This window comes from Choloepus didactylus, chromosome 7 (genome assembly GCF_015220235.1).
Source record: "Choloepus didactylus isolate mChoDid1 chromosome 7, mChoDid1.pri, whole genome shotgun sequence".
NCBI classification, from domain to species: Eukaryota; Metazoa; Chordata; class Mammalia; order Pilosa; family Megalonychidae; genus Choloepus; species Choloepus didactylus.
In genome coordinates, this window is record NC_051313.1 from 33,472,971 (window position 1) to 33,494,423 (window position 21,453).

The 21,453-nt window shown below is 38.3% G+C and overlaps 1 protein-coding gene across 1 annotated transcript; it reads right to left on the reverse strand.

The window, feature by feature from the left end:
- Positions 1-433: 433 nt before the first annotated feature.
- On the reverse strand, positions 434-7,783 carry LOC119540518 (SNF-related serine/threonine-protein kinase-like). The gene is given in 3 exon segments (XM_037844629.1): positions 434-463; positions 7,011-7,380; positions 7,382-7,783. Coding segments are annotated over 3 exon segments (651 nt in total). The 5' UTR covers positions 7,633-7,783.
- Positions 7,784-21,453: the final 13,670 nt, after the last annotated feature.

Consider the following 21,453-nt stretch of genomic DNA (forward strand, 5'->3'; position numbering starts at 1 on the left):
CTGTGGCTCTGTCTGTCAAATGCTAAAATCATCTTGTCCCCAATTCAAGCAAAACAGTAGGGTTCATGAGCAATTGAAGTGATCAGGTTCAGATTCTGCCTGCTCCATTCGGTCCACAAGCCTAGACTGAGGGTCTCCTGTGAGTCAGGTCTTATGTTGGGGACAGAAGTGGACAGAAGTACACAGCGACATCCCTCGGGATTCATCTCCCTGTGGGCTCTGACTGCTCTGCTTTACCTCTGAGCGAAGTGCTACAAATACACAGAGTACAGAAGTGCTAACTCTGCCTGGGGTTGTGGGGGAAAGAATTACAGAGATGACACTTGAGCTTGGTCTCCAAGCAGGTATAGGTGGTGACCAGTGAAGGAGCTGGAGGAGATATTATGTAGAGAGAACAGCAGGAGCAAAACTACAGTGGAGGACTGAAAGGTGATCATTTCGGCAGGAAGAGAAGAAGGAGTTCCTACAGGGAAAGGAAAGAGTGAGGCTGAAAATCTAAGTTGGGACCAGATTGTAGAAAGTCACTGACCATGACGCTGAGGAGCTTAAATTTTCTATATATGTGCTGTTGGAAGCTGAGGAAATCGTGTGTAAATGTGTTATAATAAAATTTGTTGTTTGGATAATAGCAAAATAAGTTCAATATTTAAAAATTGATGTTTCTAGTTTTTATGCTGAAATAATCTCAAATTTACAGAAAGCTTGTAAGAATTGTACAAAGAACTTCTGTATATTCTTTACCCAGATTCACCAATTATTAATATTTTGCCACATTTGTTTTGTTAATCTATCTTTCCATATATTTTAATTAATTTATTATATAATTATTAAATAAAATTTCCTTATTGAGGCATATAGATATGGAGTTATAAATATAGATTGTGTGTGTTTGTGTGTATATATATATATATATATATGCATAGGAGGACAGCCTCTAGACTCTATGTGAATTCTCTTAGCCACTGAAACCTTATTTTGTTGCCTTTCTTTTCCCCTTTTTTGTCAAAAAGGCATTCTCAACTTCTCATTGCCACAGTCAGGCTCATTCCCGGAATCTGTGTCTCACGTTGCCAGGGAGACTCATTCATCTGGGGGGTCCTGTCCCATGTCAGGGGGAGGGTCATGAATTTACTTGCCGGGTTAGGCTTAGAGAGAGAAAGTCCACATCTGAGAAACAAAAGAGGTCCTCTGGAGATGACTTCTGGTCATGATTATAGTTGGGCTTAGCCTCCCCTTTACAACCATGTTTCACCAGAGCAAGCCTCAAGATTGAGGGCTTGACTTATAAAGTAAGGGGTTCCTAAATTCACATAGCATATGTTATGTCCACAATAATCCATCCATATCTCACATTATCATCACTTAGTTGTACAATCCTCATCACTCTCCATTTTAAACAATTCTCATGACCCAAAACATCTCATAGCTCTTTTCAGCCCTTAATTATTTGTCCCTAGTATTTGTGTGGTACTAGTATGGTATTCCTATTAATTATAGTCCCTAGTATGCAATAGGTAGATTTTTCCCATATACTGTTCTGCTGTCAACTCTCTGTACTAGTATCACCCCTTAGAAGTATATCATGCAAACACTTATCTATATTTGTAGTGCTGATCTGTGGGATACATGCCTTTAAACAACCCCTTTCAATCCTATTCACCTTCAATACAGCTGTGATACATATAATCCCATTAACAAACAATAATCACCCCTATCATTCCTATACCTTAGAATTCACCATCATTAACATATATGAACATATTGGTTATCATTCCCCATCACTAGCTTCTGTCTATCCCTAGGTCCCCAATATTCTACATTATAAGACATTGATTTTACATTGTTCAGGGAGTTCATAGAAGTGGTAACATACAAATATCTTTCCTTTTTTATCTGACTTATTTCACTCAGCATTATATCTTTAATTTCATCCATGTTGCCATATGTTTTAGGAAATTGTTCCTTCTTACTGCTGCATAGTATTCCATTGTATATAGACACCACATTTTGTTTATCCACTCATCTGTTGGACACTTGGGTTGTTTCCATCTCTTGGCAATTGTGAACAGTGCTGCTATGAACATTAGTGTACAAATGTCTGTTTATGTCACTGTTTTTAAATCTTCTGGGTATATACCGAAAAGTGGAATTGCCAGATCGCAGGGTAATTCAATATCTAGTATTCTGAGAAAATGCCAAACTATTTTTTACAGTGGCTGTACCATTATACATTCCCACCAGCAATGAATAAGAGTTCCAATTACTCCATATGCTCCCCAGCATTTATTGTTTCATTTGTTTAATGGCAGCCATTCTTATTGGCATGAGATAGTATCTCACTGTGGTTTTGATTTGCATTGCCCTAATAGCTAGAGAAGATGAACATTTTTTCATGTGTTTTTTAGCCATTTGCATTTCCTCTTCAGAAAAATGTCTTGTATCTTTTGCCCATTTCATAATTGGGCTGTTTGTACTGTTGTTGTTGAGTTGTAGGATTTCTTTTTATACGCAGGATTTCAGTCTCTTATCAAATATATGGTTTCCAAATCTTTTCTCCCATTGAGTTGGCTGCCTGTTCACCTTTTTGACAAAGTTTTTTGAGGCAGAGAAGCTTTTGATTTTTGAGGAAATCCCATTTATCTATTTTTTCTATTGTTGCTTGTGTTCTGGGTATAGGGTCTAAGAAGCTACCTCCTATTACTATACTAGGTCCTGAAGATGTTTCCCTATATTATCTTCTAAGAGTTTTATAGTGCCCTCTCTCATATTGAGGTCCTTGATCCACTTTGAGTTAATTTTTGTATAGGGTGTGAGGTAGGGTCTTCTTTCATTCTTTTGGTTATGAATATCTAGTTCTCCCAGCCCCATTTGTTGAAAAGACTGTTCTGTCCCAGTTCAATGGATTTGGGGGCCTTACCAAAAATCAGTAAACCATAGATCTGGGGGTCTATTTCTGAACTCTCAATTTGATTCCATTGATCAATATGTCTGTCTTTGTGCCAATACCATGGTGTTTTGTCAACTGTAGCTTTATAGTAGTCTTCAAAGTCTGGAAGTGTAAGTCCTCCCACTTCAGTCTTCTTTTTTTTAGGGTGTTTTTGGCAATTCAAGGCACCTTTCCTTTCCAAAGAAATTTGATGATTAGCTTTTCCAAGTCTGCAAAGTAGGTTGTTGGAATTTTTATTGGAATTGCATTGAATATGTAGAACAGTTTGGGTAGAATTGACATCTTAATGATGTTTAGTCTTCCTATTCATGAGCTTGGAATATTTTTCCACCTATTTAGGTCCTTTTTTATTTCTTTTAGTAAGTTCTGTAATTTTTTGTGTAGAGGTCTTGTATCTCCATGGTTAAATTTATTCCTAGGTACTTGATTTTTTTAGTTGCTATTGTGAATAGAAATTTTTTTTGTTGCCTCTTCAGTTAGGTCCTTACTAGTATATAGGGACATTACTGACTTATGTGCATTAATCTTATATCCTGCCACTCTGCTGAATGTTTTTATTAGCTCAAGTAGATTTGCTGTCGAATTCTCAGGATTTTCTAACTATAAGATCATATCATCTGCCAATAATTACAGCTTTACTTCTTCCTTTCCAATTTGGGTAGCTTTTTTTCTTTGTCTTGGTGAATTGCTGTGGCTAGAACTTCTAGCACAATGTTGAAAACTAGAGGTGACAGTGGGCATCCTTCTCATTCCCCATGTTAGGGGGAAGGCTTTCAGCCTCTCAGCATTGAGTTCTGTGCTGGCTGTGAGTTTTTCATATATGCCCTTTAGCATATTGAGAAAGGTTCCCTCAATTCCTACCTTTTGAAGTGTTTTTAATCAAAAAGGGAAGCTTCAGTGGCAGAGAGATTCCAAAACGAGCCGAGAGATCACTCTGGTGGGCACTCTTACGCACACTTTAGACAACCTTTTTTAGGTTCTAAAGAATTGGGGTAGCTGGTGGTGGATACCTGAAACTATTAAACTACAACCCAGAACCCATGAATCTCGAAGACAGTTGTATAAAAATGTAGCTTATGAGGGGTGACAGTGGGATTGGGAATGCCATAAGGACCAAACTCCACTTTGTCTAGTTTATGGACGGATGTGTAGAAAAGTAGGGGAAGCAAAACAAACAGATAAAGGTACCCAGTGTTCTTTTTTACTTCAATTGCTCTTTTTCACTCTAATTATTATTCTTGTTATTTTTGTGTGTGTGCTAATGAAGGTGTCAGGGATTGATTTAGGTGATGAATGTACAACTATGTAATGGTACTGTAAACAATCGAAAGTACAATTTGTTTTGTATGACTGCGTGGTATGTGAATATATCTCAATAAAATGATGATATGTTGAATTTTGCCAAATGCTTTTTCAGCCTCTATCAAGATTACCATTTGATTGATCCCTTTCAATTTATTAATGTGTTGTAATACATAATTGATTTTCTTATGTTGAACCATCCTTGCATGCCAGGAATGAAACCTACCTGGTCGTGGTGTATAATTCTTTTAGCATCCTTTTGGATTCGATTTGCAAGTATTTTGTTTAGGATTTTTGCACCTATATTCATTAGGGAGATTGGCCTATAGTTTTCCCTTTTTGTAGCATCTTTATCTGTTTTTTTTTTTTTTTACCACCCTATTTTTTTTTTATTAAATTCAGTTTTATTGAAATACATTCACACACCATACAATCATCCATGATATACAATCCACTGTCCACAGTATGATAACATAGTTATGCGTTCATCACCACAATCTATCTCTGAACATTTTCCTTACATCAGAAAGAACCAGAACAAGAATAAAAAATAAAAGTGAAAAAAGAACACCCAAATCATCCCCCCATCCCACCCCATTTGTCCTTTAGTTTTTATCCCCATTCCTCCACTCATCCATACACTAGCTAAAGGGGGTGTGATCCACAAGGTCTTCACAATCACACTGTCACCCCTTGTAATCTACATTATTATATAATTGTCTTCAGGAGTCCAGATTGCTGGGTTGGAGTTTGGTAGCTTCAGGTATTTACTTCTAGCTATTCCAATACATTAAAGCCTAAGAGGTGTTATCTATATAGTGCATAAGAATGTCCACCAGAGTGGTATCAGTGTGATACTAGCTTCATAAAATGAGTTAGGTAGTGTTCCTTTTTCTTCAATTTTTTGAAAGAGTTTGAGCAGGAATGGTGTCAATTCTTTTTGGAAAGTTTGGTAAAATTCCACTGTGAAGCCATCTGGCCCTGGGCTTTTATTTTTAGGTAGATTTTTAAAATAAAGAAACAATTCTATATTTATTATATTCACAAAATGTATTGAAATAAATACAAATAAAGAAAATGAAAGGGTTACCCATGAACTCTACCCAATCCTACTTTACCAATATAAGGTATCCCTTTATCATATTGGTATGCATCCTTCCAGACAATTTTTTCTTCCTTAACTTTTTAACTTTTATTATGAAATATTAAATACATACAAAAAGATATAAATAGTTATAAGGAACAACTGTGTACCCATCACCCAACTTAATAAAAATCACTAGTATACCTGAAATCCTGTAGATATTTGCCTGCCCCTCAGAGGTAATCTGTCTTGATCTCATGCATTTTTCATATATGCATGCATCCCTAAACAAAATATAATATTGGTTTGCATATTTTAAACTTTTGCATAAATGACATACTATATGTACTCTTAAGTAATCAACTTGATTTTTTTCCTTTAAACACTACATCTGTGAAATTCAGCCATGCTGACATATACAGTTCAAGTTCATTCATTCTTACTAACATAGAGAATTCTGTAATATGAATATTGAACAATTTATTTTCCTGCTGATGAATATTCAACAATGATATTCAAAACCTTCTTTAAAAATCTTTTGTTTACATGAGTAGGTGCTTCTTTAGGGTACATACCCAGGAGTAGAACTGCTGGATCATAGGATGTGTACATCTTTAACTTTATGTCCTCTAAATAGTGTAAGACTTCCTGATGTCCTGTAATCTTGCCAACACATAATTTTGTCCAACTTTAATTTTTGCTAATAGGAAGAGAATGAAACAGCATCTTGTGGTTTTAATTTGCCTTTCCCTGATTACCAATGAAATTTGACACCTTTTCACAGTTAGATACTTGTGTTTCTTCTGTATCTTCCTGGCTTCATTTTCTGATTAAAACTGCTCCACTAATCAAAAATCTTTGGCTCACCCTCTGTCTTGGGGCTTGCCCCTACGAAGCTTGTTACTGCAAAGGAGAGGCTAAACCTGCTTATAATTGTGCCTAAAAGTCTCCCCCTGAGTGCCTCTTTGTTGCTCAGATGTGGCCCTCTCTCTCTAACTAAGCCACCTTGGCAGGTGATCTCACTGCCCTCACCCCTAAGTGGGATCTGACTCCCAGGGGTATAATCTCCCTGGTAACCCAGGATATGACTCCCAGGGATGAATATGGATTCACGGGATTGAGAACATCTTCCTGACCAAAAGGGGGATGCAAAATGAAATGAAATAAAGCTTCAGTGGCTGAGAGATTTTAAATGGAATTGAGAGGTCACTCTGGTGGACATTCTTACGCACTATATAAATAATGCTTTTTAGGTTTTAATGTCCTAGAATAGCTAGAAGTAAATGGCTGAAACTATCAAACTCCAACCCAGTAGCCTTGACTCTTGAAGATGATTGTATAGCAATGTAGATTATAAGGGGTGACAGTGTGATTGTGAAAACCTTGTGGATCGCACTCCCTTTATCCAGTGTATGGATGGATGAGTAGAAAAATGGGGACAAGAACTAAATGAAAAATAGGGTGGGATGGGGGGCAGGATGATTTGGGTGTTCTTTTTTATTTTTATTTTTTAATGTTATTCTGATTCTGTTATAAGGAAAATGTTCAAAAATAGATTGGGGTGATGAATGCACAACTATATGATGGTACAGTGACTAGTTGATTGTACACCATGGATGACTGTATGGTATGTGAATATATCTCAATAAAACTGAATAAAAAAAATCTCTGGCTCACATATTTAATGAAAGATTTCAATGACACCTGGTAATCTACTGCGGGTGCATCATACTCACCACCAAGCAGAATTTCTGGAGCAGAAAATGCAAGAGATCCACAGCTTGTCATGAGCTTCTTCCCTGGTTGAAACTTGTTGCTGAAATCAAAGTCTGTCAACTTGACAAGAACTTGTTTTTCAAAGAAGACCACATTCTCTGGTTTTAAGTCTCTGTGAACTACATGGAGTTTATAGCAATAAGATATAGCATGCACTATCTGAGCAATGTACTTCTTAGCCAAGTTTTCATTAAGACTCTCCTCGTGTTTCATTATGTAATCAAACATATCTCCATTTCCCAGTTCTAGAATAAGATACAGTTTGGTCTGGTGTCAATAACTTTGTAAAGGTGTAGATGTTAGAATGCAGCCTTAGTTTCATACATCTCACTTCCTGGAAAAGATCACTTGTTGCTAGAGTGTCCAGTTTTGTCTTGTCAATAACTTTTTCTGCCATCTTTTCACCTGTAAAGACATGTCTATCAAGTTTAACCACTGCAAAATAACCTCGACCCAAGGTTTTATCCAGATCATATAATCCAGCAATCTTTCCATCATACCCTCCCTTGAATCTTGCCATCATGATCCAACAGAAGAAAAAGTGTTTAGGCTATTTGAAATGGATCTTCTTATATAAGAAAATCTGGTGACAATAAGGAATTGATTTTCAATGTTGCCATGGACATCCTGCAAACTGCATATGGAATAATCATTGTTTTCACTGTGTTTTGTTAGTTGCTTCTCTCTCCTCAGCCGGCAGGCAAACATCCGTGGCTTGGTCGACTCCCTCCCCGCCGCCGAGTCCAAAAGTGCTCATCATAATCCACAGCCGGCTGACTGCCCGCCAACTGGGGGAGTGTAAGGAGATTTTTGATGACTGATTGGATCTCTTTGCTTGTGATTGGGTTGTTGAGGTCTTCTATTTCTTCTTGGGTCAGTCTAGGTTGTTCACGTGCTTCTAGGAGATGGACCATCTCCCGTAAATTGTCTAGCTTGTTGGCATACAGTTGTTTTTCCTTATTTTTCATGATATTGACATTTTTAAACAATAGGATTTTTATCACAAATGACATTCTAAAAAATCTTTGTTACTGAAAAATGAGTAAGGTCAGAGAGGAAGAGACGGATAGACAAGGGAAGGCAGAAAATGAGAGCAGAGAGGAAACACGTGAGTAACCAGCTCAGGGGGTGAGGCCCTGGTGAGAAGAGACAGAAGGGCAGCTAGGGGGGAGATTTGATAGGATTTGGGGCAGAAAATAGCAGATTGATTCTAATTTGGGCCATTTAGTGGATGGTGATAAGGATTATGAGATAAACAGCAGATTTTGTTTTTTGTTTTCGGTTGACAGAGGATAACCAGTTTTGTTTGTGAGTGTGGAGTGGAGCTGTGTGTCACATGCTTGGAAATATATATGGTGCTCAGGTGAAAGGTCTTGGAGAGAGAAGGACTGATTTCATATAAACCTAGACAGCTCACCTTTTGCTTATCTTTCTGTCTCCCAACTGAGCCCTGCTTATTTATTAAACAGATTCTTAATAAATATTGTAGCTTGCTAGCCACCTCCTAGTAGCCTAAGGAAAAGGCAAGAGGTGGCTAACTTTTCTTCCAGGCAGTTGGGCACCAGGTACATTCTGAGGATTTCCCTGCAGCACTGAGGAATCCCTGAGTCTGCCAAGCAGCCAGCTCCTCTCCTGCTGCTGGGAATCAATCAAGTAGGAATTAATAGGGCTCTGGGAGCATGTGAAGTTTAGTACCAGGCCCACAACCCCTCATACAGAATTTCCACATCCAAAAAGCTATGAAAACAGAAAGAGGTTTGGTTTTGTGTTTTCTTAAATCTCATTTGGTGGCAAAACCTGACTTGAAGTCATGTGAGGCTATTATAGTCTTTATTTATCCCGAAACTGTGAATATTCCAACAGTTCACTGCAGAGCTGTTAATGAGTTTGCTAACAAGTGCTGCCACAGAACCCACTGGAAATGGTACTTAATGCATGGTATATGCACCTTCTATCTCCTTTCCAAAATCCAAAACATTCTGAATTTCAAACCTGTATGGCTGCAAAAATTTCATATAAGGAAATACAGTAATGTATTGGAAAAGTGGAGGTAAATGCTTTTCAACCTGGGCTGTCCCCTTCAATGAGCATGTTACCCATGAAAATGTGTGACTGGAGCCCACAGAAGCCTCCCAGTCTTTGGCACTTCATGTCTGAAATTACTGAGATGGCCTTCATTTTGCCTGTTCCCACCCACTGTTCCACAATTCAGTGGCTACTGGCTTGATTCTGTACCTCAGCAACCGTTACGAGGCTGGCTCACCACCCCGATCCCAAATCCTCACTCTTCTTCTGGATATGCTTTTTGGTACTTGATCTCTGGTCCTACAGAACTGTGACTGCCTCTAACAAAAGAGGTTCCCAGACACACCCCATGCCCCTATCCATCTTCTCACTCTCCCCTGATCCCATCCCACCTGCCCACCTCCTGCCACCGTGCCCTAATGGACCTATCACTTCTCCGTACCTGCAGCTATCCTGCCTGCACGCAGGGGGCAAAAATAAATCGGACATAGCCAGCCATTCAACTGTCCAGATGGTCATTCATTTGCTTCATTCATTCATTCATTCATTCAAGAAATAGATATAAAAAATGTACAGTGCGACAGACACCTTGCTAGGCATTAGAGGCACAGCAATTAACAATAATAACCAATGTCTTCATTGAGCTTACACTCTAGAAAGAGAAGCAAGTATTAAACAAATAACTTCTATAGTAGTGTGCTTCAAATGGGGATGCAGACTGCACTGAGAGTGAAAAAGGGGAAAAAAGGGGACCTAGCCTGATGTGGAGGCTCCAGGAAGGCTTCCTGGAGGAAGTGACTTTTGAGTTGCAATGAGAATGAGGTGGGGTGGGGAGGAGAGAATTCCAGGCAAAGCAAACTGCATAAAAAGGACCCAAACAGGAAGGAACTTGGCCTAAAGGTAGAAGTGAATGCTGGTAACCATGGCTAAAAGGGAGAAAAAGAGAGAACATAGAGTGATGTGAAAGAACTTTGGCCTTTATCCTAAGAGCAATAAGCTGCCATTGAAGGTTTTCTTTTTAACTTATTTTTTTATTATTGTGGTAAAATATACATAACACAAAAATTATTTTAAGTGAAAAATTTGCAGTACATTGACAATATTGTGTAACATTTACCACTATCTATTTCTAGAATATTTTCATCATTCCAAACAGAAACTCATACCCATTAAGCAATAACTCCTTATTCCACTCTTCCCCTATCCCTAGTAACCACTATTTGGTTTTCTGCCTATGAATTTGCTCATTCTAAGTGTTTCACATAAGAGAAATCACACAATATTTGTCCTTTTGTGGCTGGCTCATTTCATTCAACATGATGTTTTCAAGGTTCATCTATGTTGTAGCATGTAACAGCAGTTCATTCCTTTTGATGATAGAGTAAAATTCCATTTTATGGCTATACCCATTTTGTTTATCCATCCATCTGTGGATGAACACTTGGGTTACTTCCACCTTTGGGCAATTGGGAATAATGTCACTATGAACATCAGTGTGTAAAAATCTGTTTGAGATCCTGCTTTCAACTCTTTTGGGTATATATCTAGAAGTGGGATTGCCAGGTCATATGTAGTTCTATGTTTAACTCTCTGAGGAACCACAGCAGTGGCACCATTTTACATTCCCACCAACCCTGTGGGGTTTTAAGTGGGGATGTGACATAATCAGACTATTTAATCACTCTGGCTGTGGTGTGGAGAATGGATTGGAAGATTAAGAGTGAATATATGAAGAACAGACCAAGGATAAAATAGTTGGTTCTTCCCTCTTGGACACATAAATACATGATAGATGAGAGAACATGGAAACACCCAGAATGAGCACAACTGCACAGGACCAGACCTCCTGCTCCTGAAACAGTGGCTACCCTAGTTCCACGCAGGTAAGGCCAGGGCCTTGACCCTCTCAGTTGGGCCCTCAGGACTGCCTGAAGGAAGCGGGGTTGCCTGCTCACCCAGCTCTCTCTTTCTTGCTGCCATTCATATATATCCACCCCAAAACATTTCAGCCTGACTACCTCAGCAGTTCAACCAAAGAATGCTTTATCTCTTAGAACCTTCCTCCGTATTTTGTATCTGAATAAAAATCACAGTGGGACGATTTCACTTTTATGTTTGTTGTCCATAAATGCTGATCATTTAAACTCTGAAGAAAAAATGGTTATGAAGTGTGTGTTAAGAATCATAATCGTACTTTATCCTATATAAATGTCTTCACTCAGAGCAAAATTTACTTTGGTTTATTTCCACATTCCAAGACTTTTATGCTGCTGGTGGCATGGAGAACACTGCTGGAATTCTCATTCTTGGACAGAACTTTTCCTGAACTGAACCTCTACACTAAAAAGCAGTGAAGAAAACTTGTTACCATGCATTTACTTTGGACTTAGTTTCAAAGGATAGGAAAAAGGGGGAAAAGACAATAGTTCTTTGAGACTAGCGTTAGTAAATTAGTTGAAGGCCCCAAATCCCTCTTTTAGACTTGATGACCTGAGGCAGAAGAGTCATGAAAACAATTACGTAAAGAAGGTCTTTAGCAGGAACCAAAAGATAAGTTAAATATATGTCAAGAAGCACATTAAGCTGTTGCCAAATATTATACAAATACAAGTTCACTCAAAATTCTAAAAATTCCTAACTCCTCACGACTGTAAAATTTATGCACTAGGGTGATAAAATAATATATATTCAGAAATTAAAGGAACATATATATTTGCATTTGGGCTTTTTTTTTCTTTTTTGCATGTGTATTAAAATAATATTCAAATACGGAAGGAAATGAGTCCTGTAGTACTAAGAACTGTTTAGAATTCCAAAAATATAACAGCCACCTAAAATGATGTGCTTCTTGCAACTTACTATTTAAACATGACTTGATTACTTCCAATTGTTCCTCTAGTGGTGATTTTGAATCCCAAAGAACTACAGCAAAGTCTATAAGAAAAATTTAATATGCAGCAGTATAGTGCTGATTGAAGTATCTTTCTGCAAAATTTGAATGTCTGTCTTTCTCTCTTTACTCTCTTAATACTATATATATACTTTTTTCAGGAATGAGATTTATGAATAAATGCCAAATAAAAAATGGTTCAAATAAAAGCAAATTATTAGAAGACCAGCAGCTTATTAAAATTCCACTATTTTTCCATCTAATGTTCCACCTTCTCCTAACACGCAGCCAACCATCACCAAAATGCAAGCAATCTCAGAAACGAGCAAAATGTATTAAGAAGCTTTCTTTGAGACAATGTTAATTTTACTTTCTAAATTTCACTTCACAGTATACCACGGAATTATCCATTGCAACATTAAGCAATGTTAAAGCTATGCACTGAAAGATCATCTTGGATATCTTAAATGAGAAAAATTGTTGTGAATCATTTTATTCCAGTTTTGGAGATTTTATTCGGTACAAGTTGAGCGTAGAGAACCCTCTCTCATATTTATTTATTTTTACACACATTTAAAAATGTATGTATGCTTATATGTCCTTCTGTCTCAGGAAAAATGAAATGACCTATCTACCTTCTAAAATAATTTAAACACATGCTTCTGTGTCTGCTGTATCAGATAAAAGGCAACTTCATGCCATTAGAGAAGAGTCCGAAGTCAAAAAGGCATCCAGGATTTGCTAACATAAATTTGTAACTCTACTCAGAATTCTGTGTTCACCAATCTCTACTACCCACTAATGTGGTACACATTTCTTTTGCTTTCTATCTTCCTCATTCTGTTCACCACTAGAGCCAGGAATTCCAAAAGAAGTTGTTCTGAGGAGCAAACTCTACAAAACTGATTTAACTTGACTTGTAGCCTTACAAATTTTGGCCCAGGATAGCCAAATATATTCTAGCCATAAAAGTTAGACTTATGAGCTCAAACTGCTTATGAAACTCAAAGTCAAGGAATATAGGTATTTTTAAATTTAAGCAGCCTGTCAGGATGAGCGCTTGTCTACATTTCTAGTTTATTATGCCTCTGGGGTAATTTTTCTCCTCCCAGCTTACTTACTAAATCCGTAATTAGAGATAACTTTTAATGCACCCAAATTCTTAAAAGCACTAGAGGGTGCAACTGATTGTTCCTCAATAATCAGTTCTCCCATCTTCCCCCAGACTTTTAGATGAGCACAAAACTACATAAATAGAGACTAATTTCTCTCCACCTCCCTTGCAAACTGATTTCTGCTGTTGGCATGTGAGTGGACATGCTATGAGCAATTTCCAGTTCACATCAGACAACTGCTTGCCCTTCACTTCTTCTTTTCCGACTTCTGATTGACAGAAAATGGGAACAAGTGGAGCAGCCACTTTTACTCCCAAGATAAAAGCAAATGTTGAGGACTGTTACATGAAACAAATATAAACTTCTATCTAATTTATACCAGTGCATTTATTTATTCTTTTTGTAACAGCAACATAGGCTGAGTTTTATACTAAATTTGTCTGTTTTCGTTAAAAACAAAATGAATTTTTTACAAGGTTATTCATTGCAATGCTGCCTACAATAGTTAAAGATTGGAAACAGCCCACGTATCAACTGGAATAAGGCTGTTTAATTAATTTGGGTACTTTTATACAATGGAATACCAGGCAACTTTCAAAATAATGAAGCAGCTCTTTACTACTGATATTAAAAAAAAGATCTCTGGTATATGTTGCAGTGAAAAAAAGGAAATCTCAGAATAGTGTGTAAATTATGACAAATTTTAGTGTAAGAAGTGGGGAAGTTCTTCTGAATTCTATTCTCTAGGCCTGTAATTACATACAGAAACAGGATTACTGCAAAGAAATGAATAGGTATAGTCATGCATGTGTGGGGGTGGGGGAAGAATAATTACAGCCTCAGCCTGTTCCCATCTGGAGCTCTGGAGTATGAATTGTACCACAGAGACTGACCCACCCTGAGGCAAGAATTCCAGATGTTTACAAGCTTGCATCCATCAGTCATTGGCTACAGGCCACCCTTATGTAAAGGTGAGCTGTTAGCATCTGACACCTGTAGCAGCTGGGAAGTGGGTAAAACCAGCTGGGGAAAAGAGATCAGGGTGGGGCACCTACTGCATCTGCTAAAATCAACAGTTATGTATATTCCCTTAGTTCTGTAAGAAGGAGCATCTGAAAACATTTTGACTCCTCTAAAAATAAAAAAAAAAACAACTTAGAATAAATCAGAGATTTCTTACCTTGTATATATTTCAGACTAATGGACTATAATAGAGTAATGACATTCTATATACATAAGCCACTAGCAGCTTTTCTTTTCATTTTTGAGGAGTATCTTTTAAGGAAAATATATGAAAATTCCTAATCAGGTCAAGGACAAAATACTTGTTAATTTATAAGACATAACTGAATCATAGCAGGATATTATACTAGTCTTGCAGAATTTTTTTTCCACAAAGTTAGGTTAATTTTTTTCCAATATTCAATGGCATCCTATGCTATGAGATAGTCATTATTAGACCAGTATTTTGAGCTGAAGGAAAAGGCGAGAAAGAGTTGCACAAAAGGCCAAAGTGTTCATAGTACCAGTTTGGAATCCGTACATTGAAGCTGATAAGAATTCTTATAACTCACATTCAATAATGACTTATTATTTAATAATTCCTAATACTTAAAACTTATTACCTAACTTTATGCAAATGGATTCCATCCTGGGAATATAAAAATTAATAAAAATTGCATTCATGTTCAACTTGCTTCTTACACTAACTTACACTAACAAAAATAACTCAAATCAAGGAAAAATAAAACAAGTACCATAAAAAACATACAAACAATGCCTAAGGGTTCAAAAGAGGAGTTTACATATGAAAATACATATTCAACATATATTTTTTTCAAGAATTAGTGACTGAGAAGTGTGTTAATGAATGGATAGAGCAGGAGAGGATGGGCTATACCTAGCAAAATGCAGAAAAGTCGAATGCTTCTGTGAGTCTCAACACTGGAACTGAGTTAGCAAACAGCGCTGCATGAATGCTACATGCCAGGTAAACTGCTAAATGCTTTACCCATTTAATTTTCTATAGCTTCTGTCAAAAACTACCACACACTTAGTAGCCTAAAACAACACAGATGTATTATCTTACAGTTCTGGAGGTCACAAGTCTGAAAGGGGTCTCACTAGGCTAAAACCAAGGTGCTGGAGTGACTTGTGGAGCCTCAATATGAGAATCTGTTTCCTTGCTGCTTCCAGCTCCTAGAGGCTGTCTGCATTTCTTGTCCCCTTCTTACCTCCATCTTGAAAGCCAGCAATGGCCAATAGAGTTTTTCACACATCACATCGATCTGACCACCTCACCTGCCTCCCTCTTCCACTTTAAAGAACTCTGGGCCACCTGGATAATCCAAGCTGCTCTCCTTATCTCCAGGTCAGCTGATGAGCATCCTTCACTCCATCTGCAACCTTAATTCCCTTTTGCTATGTAACATCAAGTCACAGTTTCCAAGGACTAGGACATGGACGTCTTTTGGGGGAGAGGGACACTATTCTACCTACCATGTATGAATAACTCAGTTAATCTTCACAGCAGACTTAAGAATTTGGTACTAGCATCAAATCTTTTTTATAGATAAGAAATAAAGAAAAAGAAAGGTTAAGCAATTTTCCCATGATCACCAAGCCAATAATGGCAAATCAGGAATTAGAACTCAAATATTTCTTACCAAAAGGCCTTACTAAAGGCCTGATAGGATGACCAGCCATACTGGTTTGCCTGGGACTGATTGGTTTTGACAGTGTCTCCACCAGCCTGTAGAAACCCCTCAGTCCCAGGCAAATCAGATGGTTAGTCACCATGTCTGAACCATTAACCCAAGTCTCAATTATGACAGTTGAGCGAGAATTCATTGAGGGCCTGGCAATCACAGAGAGCTCCACTGTGGTGGTGATTGGCGTCTATGAGGCAAAGGGACACTATAGAAACTACCTCTTTTTCTAAAATAACTTTTTTCTGGCTTAACAGTAAATTAATTTGCTGGAAATGGTCCATGTAATTTACCCTAAGAAGATTCATAAGCAGGACCTTGAAAGTAGATGGGAGAATGCACCTGAGATAGAAATGCAGTTTTTCTCATCTTGTAGTGTGTGTAATGAAGATCCTCATCGTAATCCCCATTAATTAATTATTTAGAATTTACAAAAATTAGTGTCCTAAAATTAGTTCCCAGGAGCCGACCCTGAGTCAGGGATTGCAGCATAAGTCGCTTATTTAGGAGGTGTTCCCTGGAGGCACTGGTGGGGTCTGGGGAAATGAGAGAAGGAAGGAAGGAAGCCAGTAGAGGGTGGAGGATGAGAAAGTTACTGATGAGGGCAGCTAGAACTTGATCCCATTGGGACCTTGGAGAGATGATGTAGAACATGCATCAGAATTGCTTTCCACCCTCCCCACCCCCCTAAAGGCAATGAAGTTGGGATGTTTATCCTTCAACTCCCAGTCTGACTTTGGTTGAGGGCTGCTCCTGGGGCTACCCCAGCATTCTGACCTGGCCTTCAGCATGCATTGAAACATTGAGTGCCAAGAGGGTGTGCACAGAGCAAACCACAGTTCCACTGTAATTTGTCCAACCAAATTATAGTTTGCTTTTTAACACTTCACATTACTTCTACAGCTACAGTCATGGTCCAAGCCGAGGTCAACTCTCCCCTGGATCAGTGGCTCCTTCACTGGCTTTCTTCCCTATACTCTTGCTCCCTTCCCAAGCCCCACAAAACACCCAAATGAGTTTTTCCAAAGCATGAATCTGATTATGTCACTCCCACCCTACCCAACGGATTTTCATTGTCCTCAGAATAAAATCCAGTTTCCTTATATCCTCCAAAGCCTTCCATGATCTGACCACCACCATCTCTCTGACCTCTCCCAAATAAAGCTTGTCTCAGGGTCTTTGCTCTTTCACAGCTTTTGTTTATAACGCTATTCCCTGTGGATCTTAGCATCTGCTGCCTTCTCACCATTCAGGTCTCAACTCAAATATCACCTCCACACAACGGCCTCCTCTTACCACCTTAGCCCCCCAACACCCTTTTAGCTGGCTTTCTTTAGAGCATTTAATGGTCACCAGTTTATCTTTTTTGTATGTTTTTATAATTATTGTCCACTCCCCACACCAAATGTAAACTCCTAAAGGGCAGGGATTTGGCTTATAGAAAGCTCTATCCCTTCTATATAGAAGTGTGCCTAGTACATATTAGGAATTTTAAATATACTCATTTACTGAAAAACTATGTTTCCAAGATTGCTGAGGTTGAGTGAACAGATCAATACCTAATTTATCATTCATTTATGATAATCATGAAGAAGTGGCTTGCTAAGCAAACGCAACACTGATGAGATTATGGAAAACTTTTCATCAGTGGAGTCTTAATTGAATTCTACTTTCAAAAAGATTTTTAATGATAATATACTAGCCATTTTTAGAATGGAAATAAAATGATAACTTACAATTTTCCTTTTCTTCTTAAGAAAACCTATTAATAGCTGTGAATTTCAATTGTTCTTGTACAGGATTCAGAGTCATACACTGAAGAATAACTGAAACTAACAGTATCAAAAAAAGCATAAGCAATGTTTTTGGAAGTAAATTGTTTTCTGAAACTCTGGACCTCTCTATTTTGTTTAAAGATGTAAATGAGGGCTTTTAAATTATTTTCCATGTTGTGGTTCCTGTCTTCACATTCCGTGTGTTGGCTAGTTCAGGTGTTGGATCACATCTCATCTCATATAAAGACCCTGAATTGAAAAACAAAATGTTTGGGATAAAATCAGCACATTTTAAATAGGAAAAAATAAATGCACACTGTCAGGGTCCAATAGGACATTGACAGCAGAACATAATACTGCGCTGTACAGCGAGCATCCGAAACCTTCAAGTATAGCTCCATGCACATGCCAGCCTCCTTCTCCCCGGTTCTTTCCCTCCGTGACCCTCTGGTTTAAACTGGCCGCACAACTCCAGCTTTCTCATTCCTCTCTGCCTTTGCCAAAGCTGTCCCCAGAAGCTAGGATGTCCACTCCCAACCCTTTCCTCTCACACTCCCCATCTTCCTTCAAGTCCCAGCTTGCTTCCTCTCTTCTGTGTAGCTTTCTCCGAGCCCATCTTCCCTCCCCTCCACTACACACACCACCAGGCCCTCAGTAGCTCTTTTCTCTGTGCTGTGTTCAGATTGTACTTGGTAAAATATTCCTAACATTCTCCTTTTCACACTGCAGTGTAATGAATTATTTCCAAACCATTCCCCACCCCCACTGGACAATCTCTCAAGGGCAGAACAGTGTCTTTTGTTCTGGAATCCTCAACACTTAACAGACTTACCACAGTAAATGCTCAATAAGTACTTGGTGAATGGTCTATTCATTTTAGCACACCTCTGGGTTCTGAGAGGGTATGTTCTGATTGTATTATTTTGTTCTGCATTGGTAACTGTAATAAAGATGGGGTGGGAGGAGATTGGGGGAGAGGGGACTTGTTATGTTCAAGTCACCTCTTTTTTTCCTCATGTTCTCACTTCTGGCTTCAGACTAGAAAGCGAGACTCTGGACTGAGGTTTGGACGTGCTAAGCCATCTGTGACAAGATGTCCCAGGTATAGGTTTGCAAGGTTTTCCTCTGCCATCTTCTTACCTTGCTTTACAAAGACCTCTCCCACCTCCGCTCCATGCCAGGAGTTCACATGTCCTCAAGCTTTTCAAGTCCTCTATCCGGGCTTTCCCATCTCCCTCAACCCCTCATGAATACCTCTGGCTTCCAATATTCAATCTAAGAAGGGGAATTTACAGATTATTTAATTTACTTATACCAATGTATGACTATAGGAGTATTTCTATTTTAAAAGGAATTTGTTGCCTTGGAAAAATTCTAATTAAGAAACTATTCTTAACTTGGAAAAGGGCTGCACTCTTTGCTAACTCCAGCATCCTGCTTCTAAATCTTTCATATAAAATAACTTTTTAATAAAATAGGGTTATTAAGTATTATTAATTACTAATATTTGCAAATGTTTTAAAGACTATGCCTTGGATAAAAGAAATGCTGCCAAATAGATCACAAAGTCACTTCTAGCTCATTTTTCAAGGCAACTAGTGCTCTAGAATATAGAGAACCATCCCAATAAATTAAGCTTCTGACTGAATTTCATCTGTCTTAAATCACTGTTTAACCTAACTTTGGCCTCATCTCCTATGTTTGGAGAAAGGAAGGAAGTAAGGAAGCTCATTTCACTTAGTATCTCATTTTGAGGAGCTTTTTATCATGTTTGCTTCAGTTATCAAAGCAAATGTGTTCATTTCTGTTGTTTTCTTTTGAATGAATACTAAATCCTATATTTGATCATACAAAGTTCAATTATTTCATTGCTGCATGAGAGAGTTTTCTTTAATGTCTGTTTGGAAAATGTTTTAAACTCAAAGTGTAAACCTCAATTATGATATACATATTGGTCTGCAATGTCCTTTCATATCTTTTGAACTTATCATGGATATTCCTAGGTCACTACTTTGAATCCATTTTATTCTTTTTAAAGTTTGCATAATATTCAATTGTGCAGACATGCCATAATTAATCCAATCCTTCTCCTACTGACTGAAATTTAGTCTGCTTCCAAGGTTTGAATTTGCTTTCTCAACACTCTAATTTAAGTCATTGGCTCCTTTCTCTGCTCCCAAGTCTTCTGAGTTCCCCAAAGCCCTGATTCATCTTAAGTTCTGCCTCTCTGAGAGACATACAGAGAGGAAGTCCTGTCTATCCTTACTTTAGTTTACACACATGATTAGGATTTCCCTCAACCCTGCTTCTCCCCACAAACATTCTTCTCTTAACTGCACATCTCCCTGAATCTGCCACCTAGTTTTCCTTCTTTACTGCCCACTGTGAAAGAACTGGCCTTACGTGTTATCTATACTCTCTTCTTCTCTCATTCATTCCTCAACTGTTGTGCTGGTTTGGATGTTATGTACCTCATAAAAGGCCATGTTCTTTTAATCCATTCTTGTGGGGGCAGACCTATTGTGGATGGAAACTTTTGACTAGGTTGTTTCCATGGAGATGTGACCCAGTCCATTCAGGGTGCATCTTAATCCTACTGCTGGAGTACTCTATGAGAGAATAAAAGACAGATGAAACTGAGAGAGCTCAGAGACACTTAGAAAGAAAATGCCCAGAGACATTCAGAGACAGCCATTGAAACCAGAAGCCAGGAGAAGGACAAGCAGACGTCACCATGTGCCTTCCCATGTGTCAGAGGAACCCCGGATGCCATAGGCCTTTCCTCAGAGAAGGTACATAACCTCTTGATTCCTTAATTTGCAAATTTTCATGGCCTTAGAACTGTAAATTTGCAACCCAATAAATCCCCATTGAAAAAGCCAACCATTTCTGGTACATTGCACTCTAGCAGCTTTAGTGAACTAAAACAACCGTGTAACCCTTCTGTCTTTCTGCTCTTCTAAAACTTCTCTCACTAAAGACACCCATGCTCATATAACTTCCCAATGCAAGGACTTTTCTTTCCAGTATTCTTCTTACTAGATATGGCTGTATACCCTGGACTCTAGCTTCCTGAAGTCCAGTCTTGCTGTGGCTTCTGGAACAGCACTCTCTTCTGGTTCTTCCACCTCCAATGGCTATTTCTCAGCTTCCTCTGCTGGTCCCATCTCACCCGTATCTTTCCCATTGGTGTTCCCCAGAATTCCATTGTTGGGACTTCCAGTAGGACATTTCTTCTCCCTTCTGGTGTTCTCATCTTCTCTGATAATTTCAACTATCACCTACACACTAATGACTTTCAAATCTGTATCTGTACACCCCATTCTTCTCCTAACGTACAAATGCCTGAATCTCCTTCAAATATCTCCACTGGGCTGCTACAGTCATATAAAACTCTGTCTATAACTGGGAGCATGATCTCTCCTTGTCCATCATAACCTTTCCTCTCCCTATATTCCATTATTCAATCATATTTCCACCCATCCCCATTGCCCAAACTAGAACAAATCAATCTTCCTCAACTCCTTCTCATTCACCTTCACATTTAGTTTCTCAATCAATTCTTTTACTATTTTTCTGAAATATTCTGTTCTGTCACCTACCACATTTCTAAAGGTACCCTCATTAACCCTTGCCTGAATTATTACAATACAGGCATACCTCAGAGATATTATAGGTTTGGTTCCAGATATCACAATAACGCAGATATCACAATAAAGCAAGTCACACAGATCCTTTTTGTTTCCCAGGGCATGTTAACGTTGTGTTTACACTATGTTGTAGTCTATTAAATGTGCAGTAGCATTATGTCTAAAAAATGAAAATACCTTA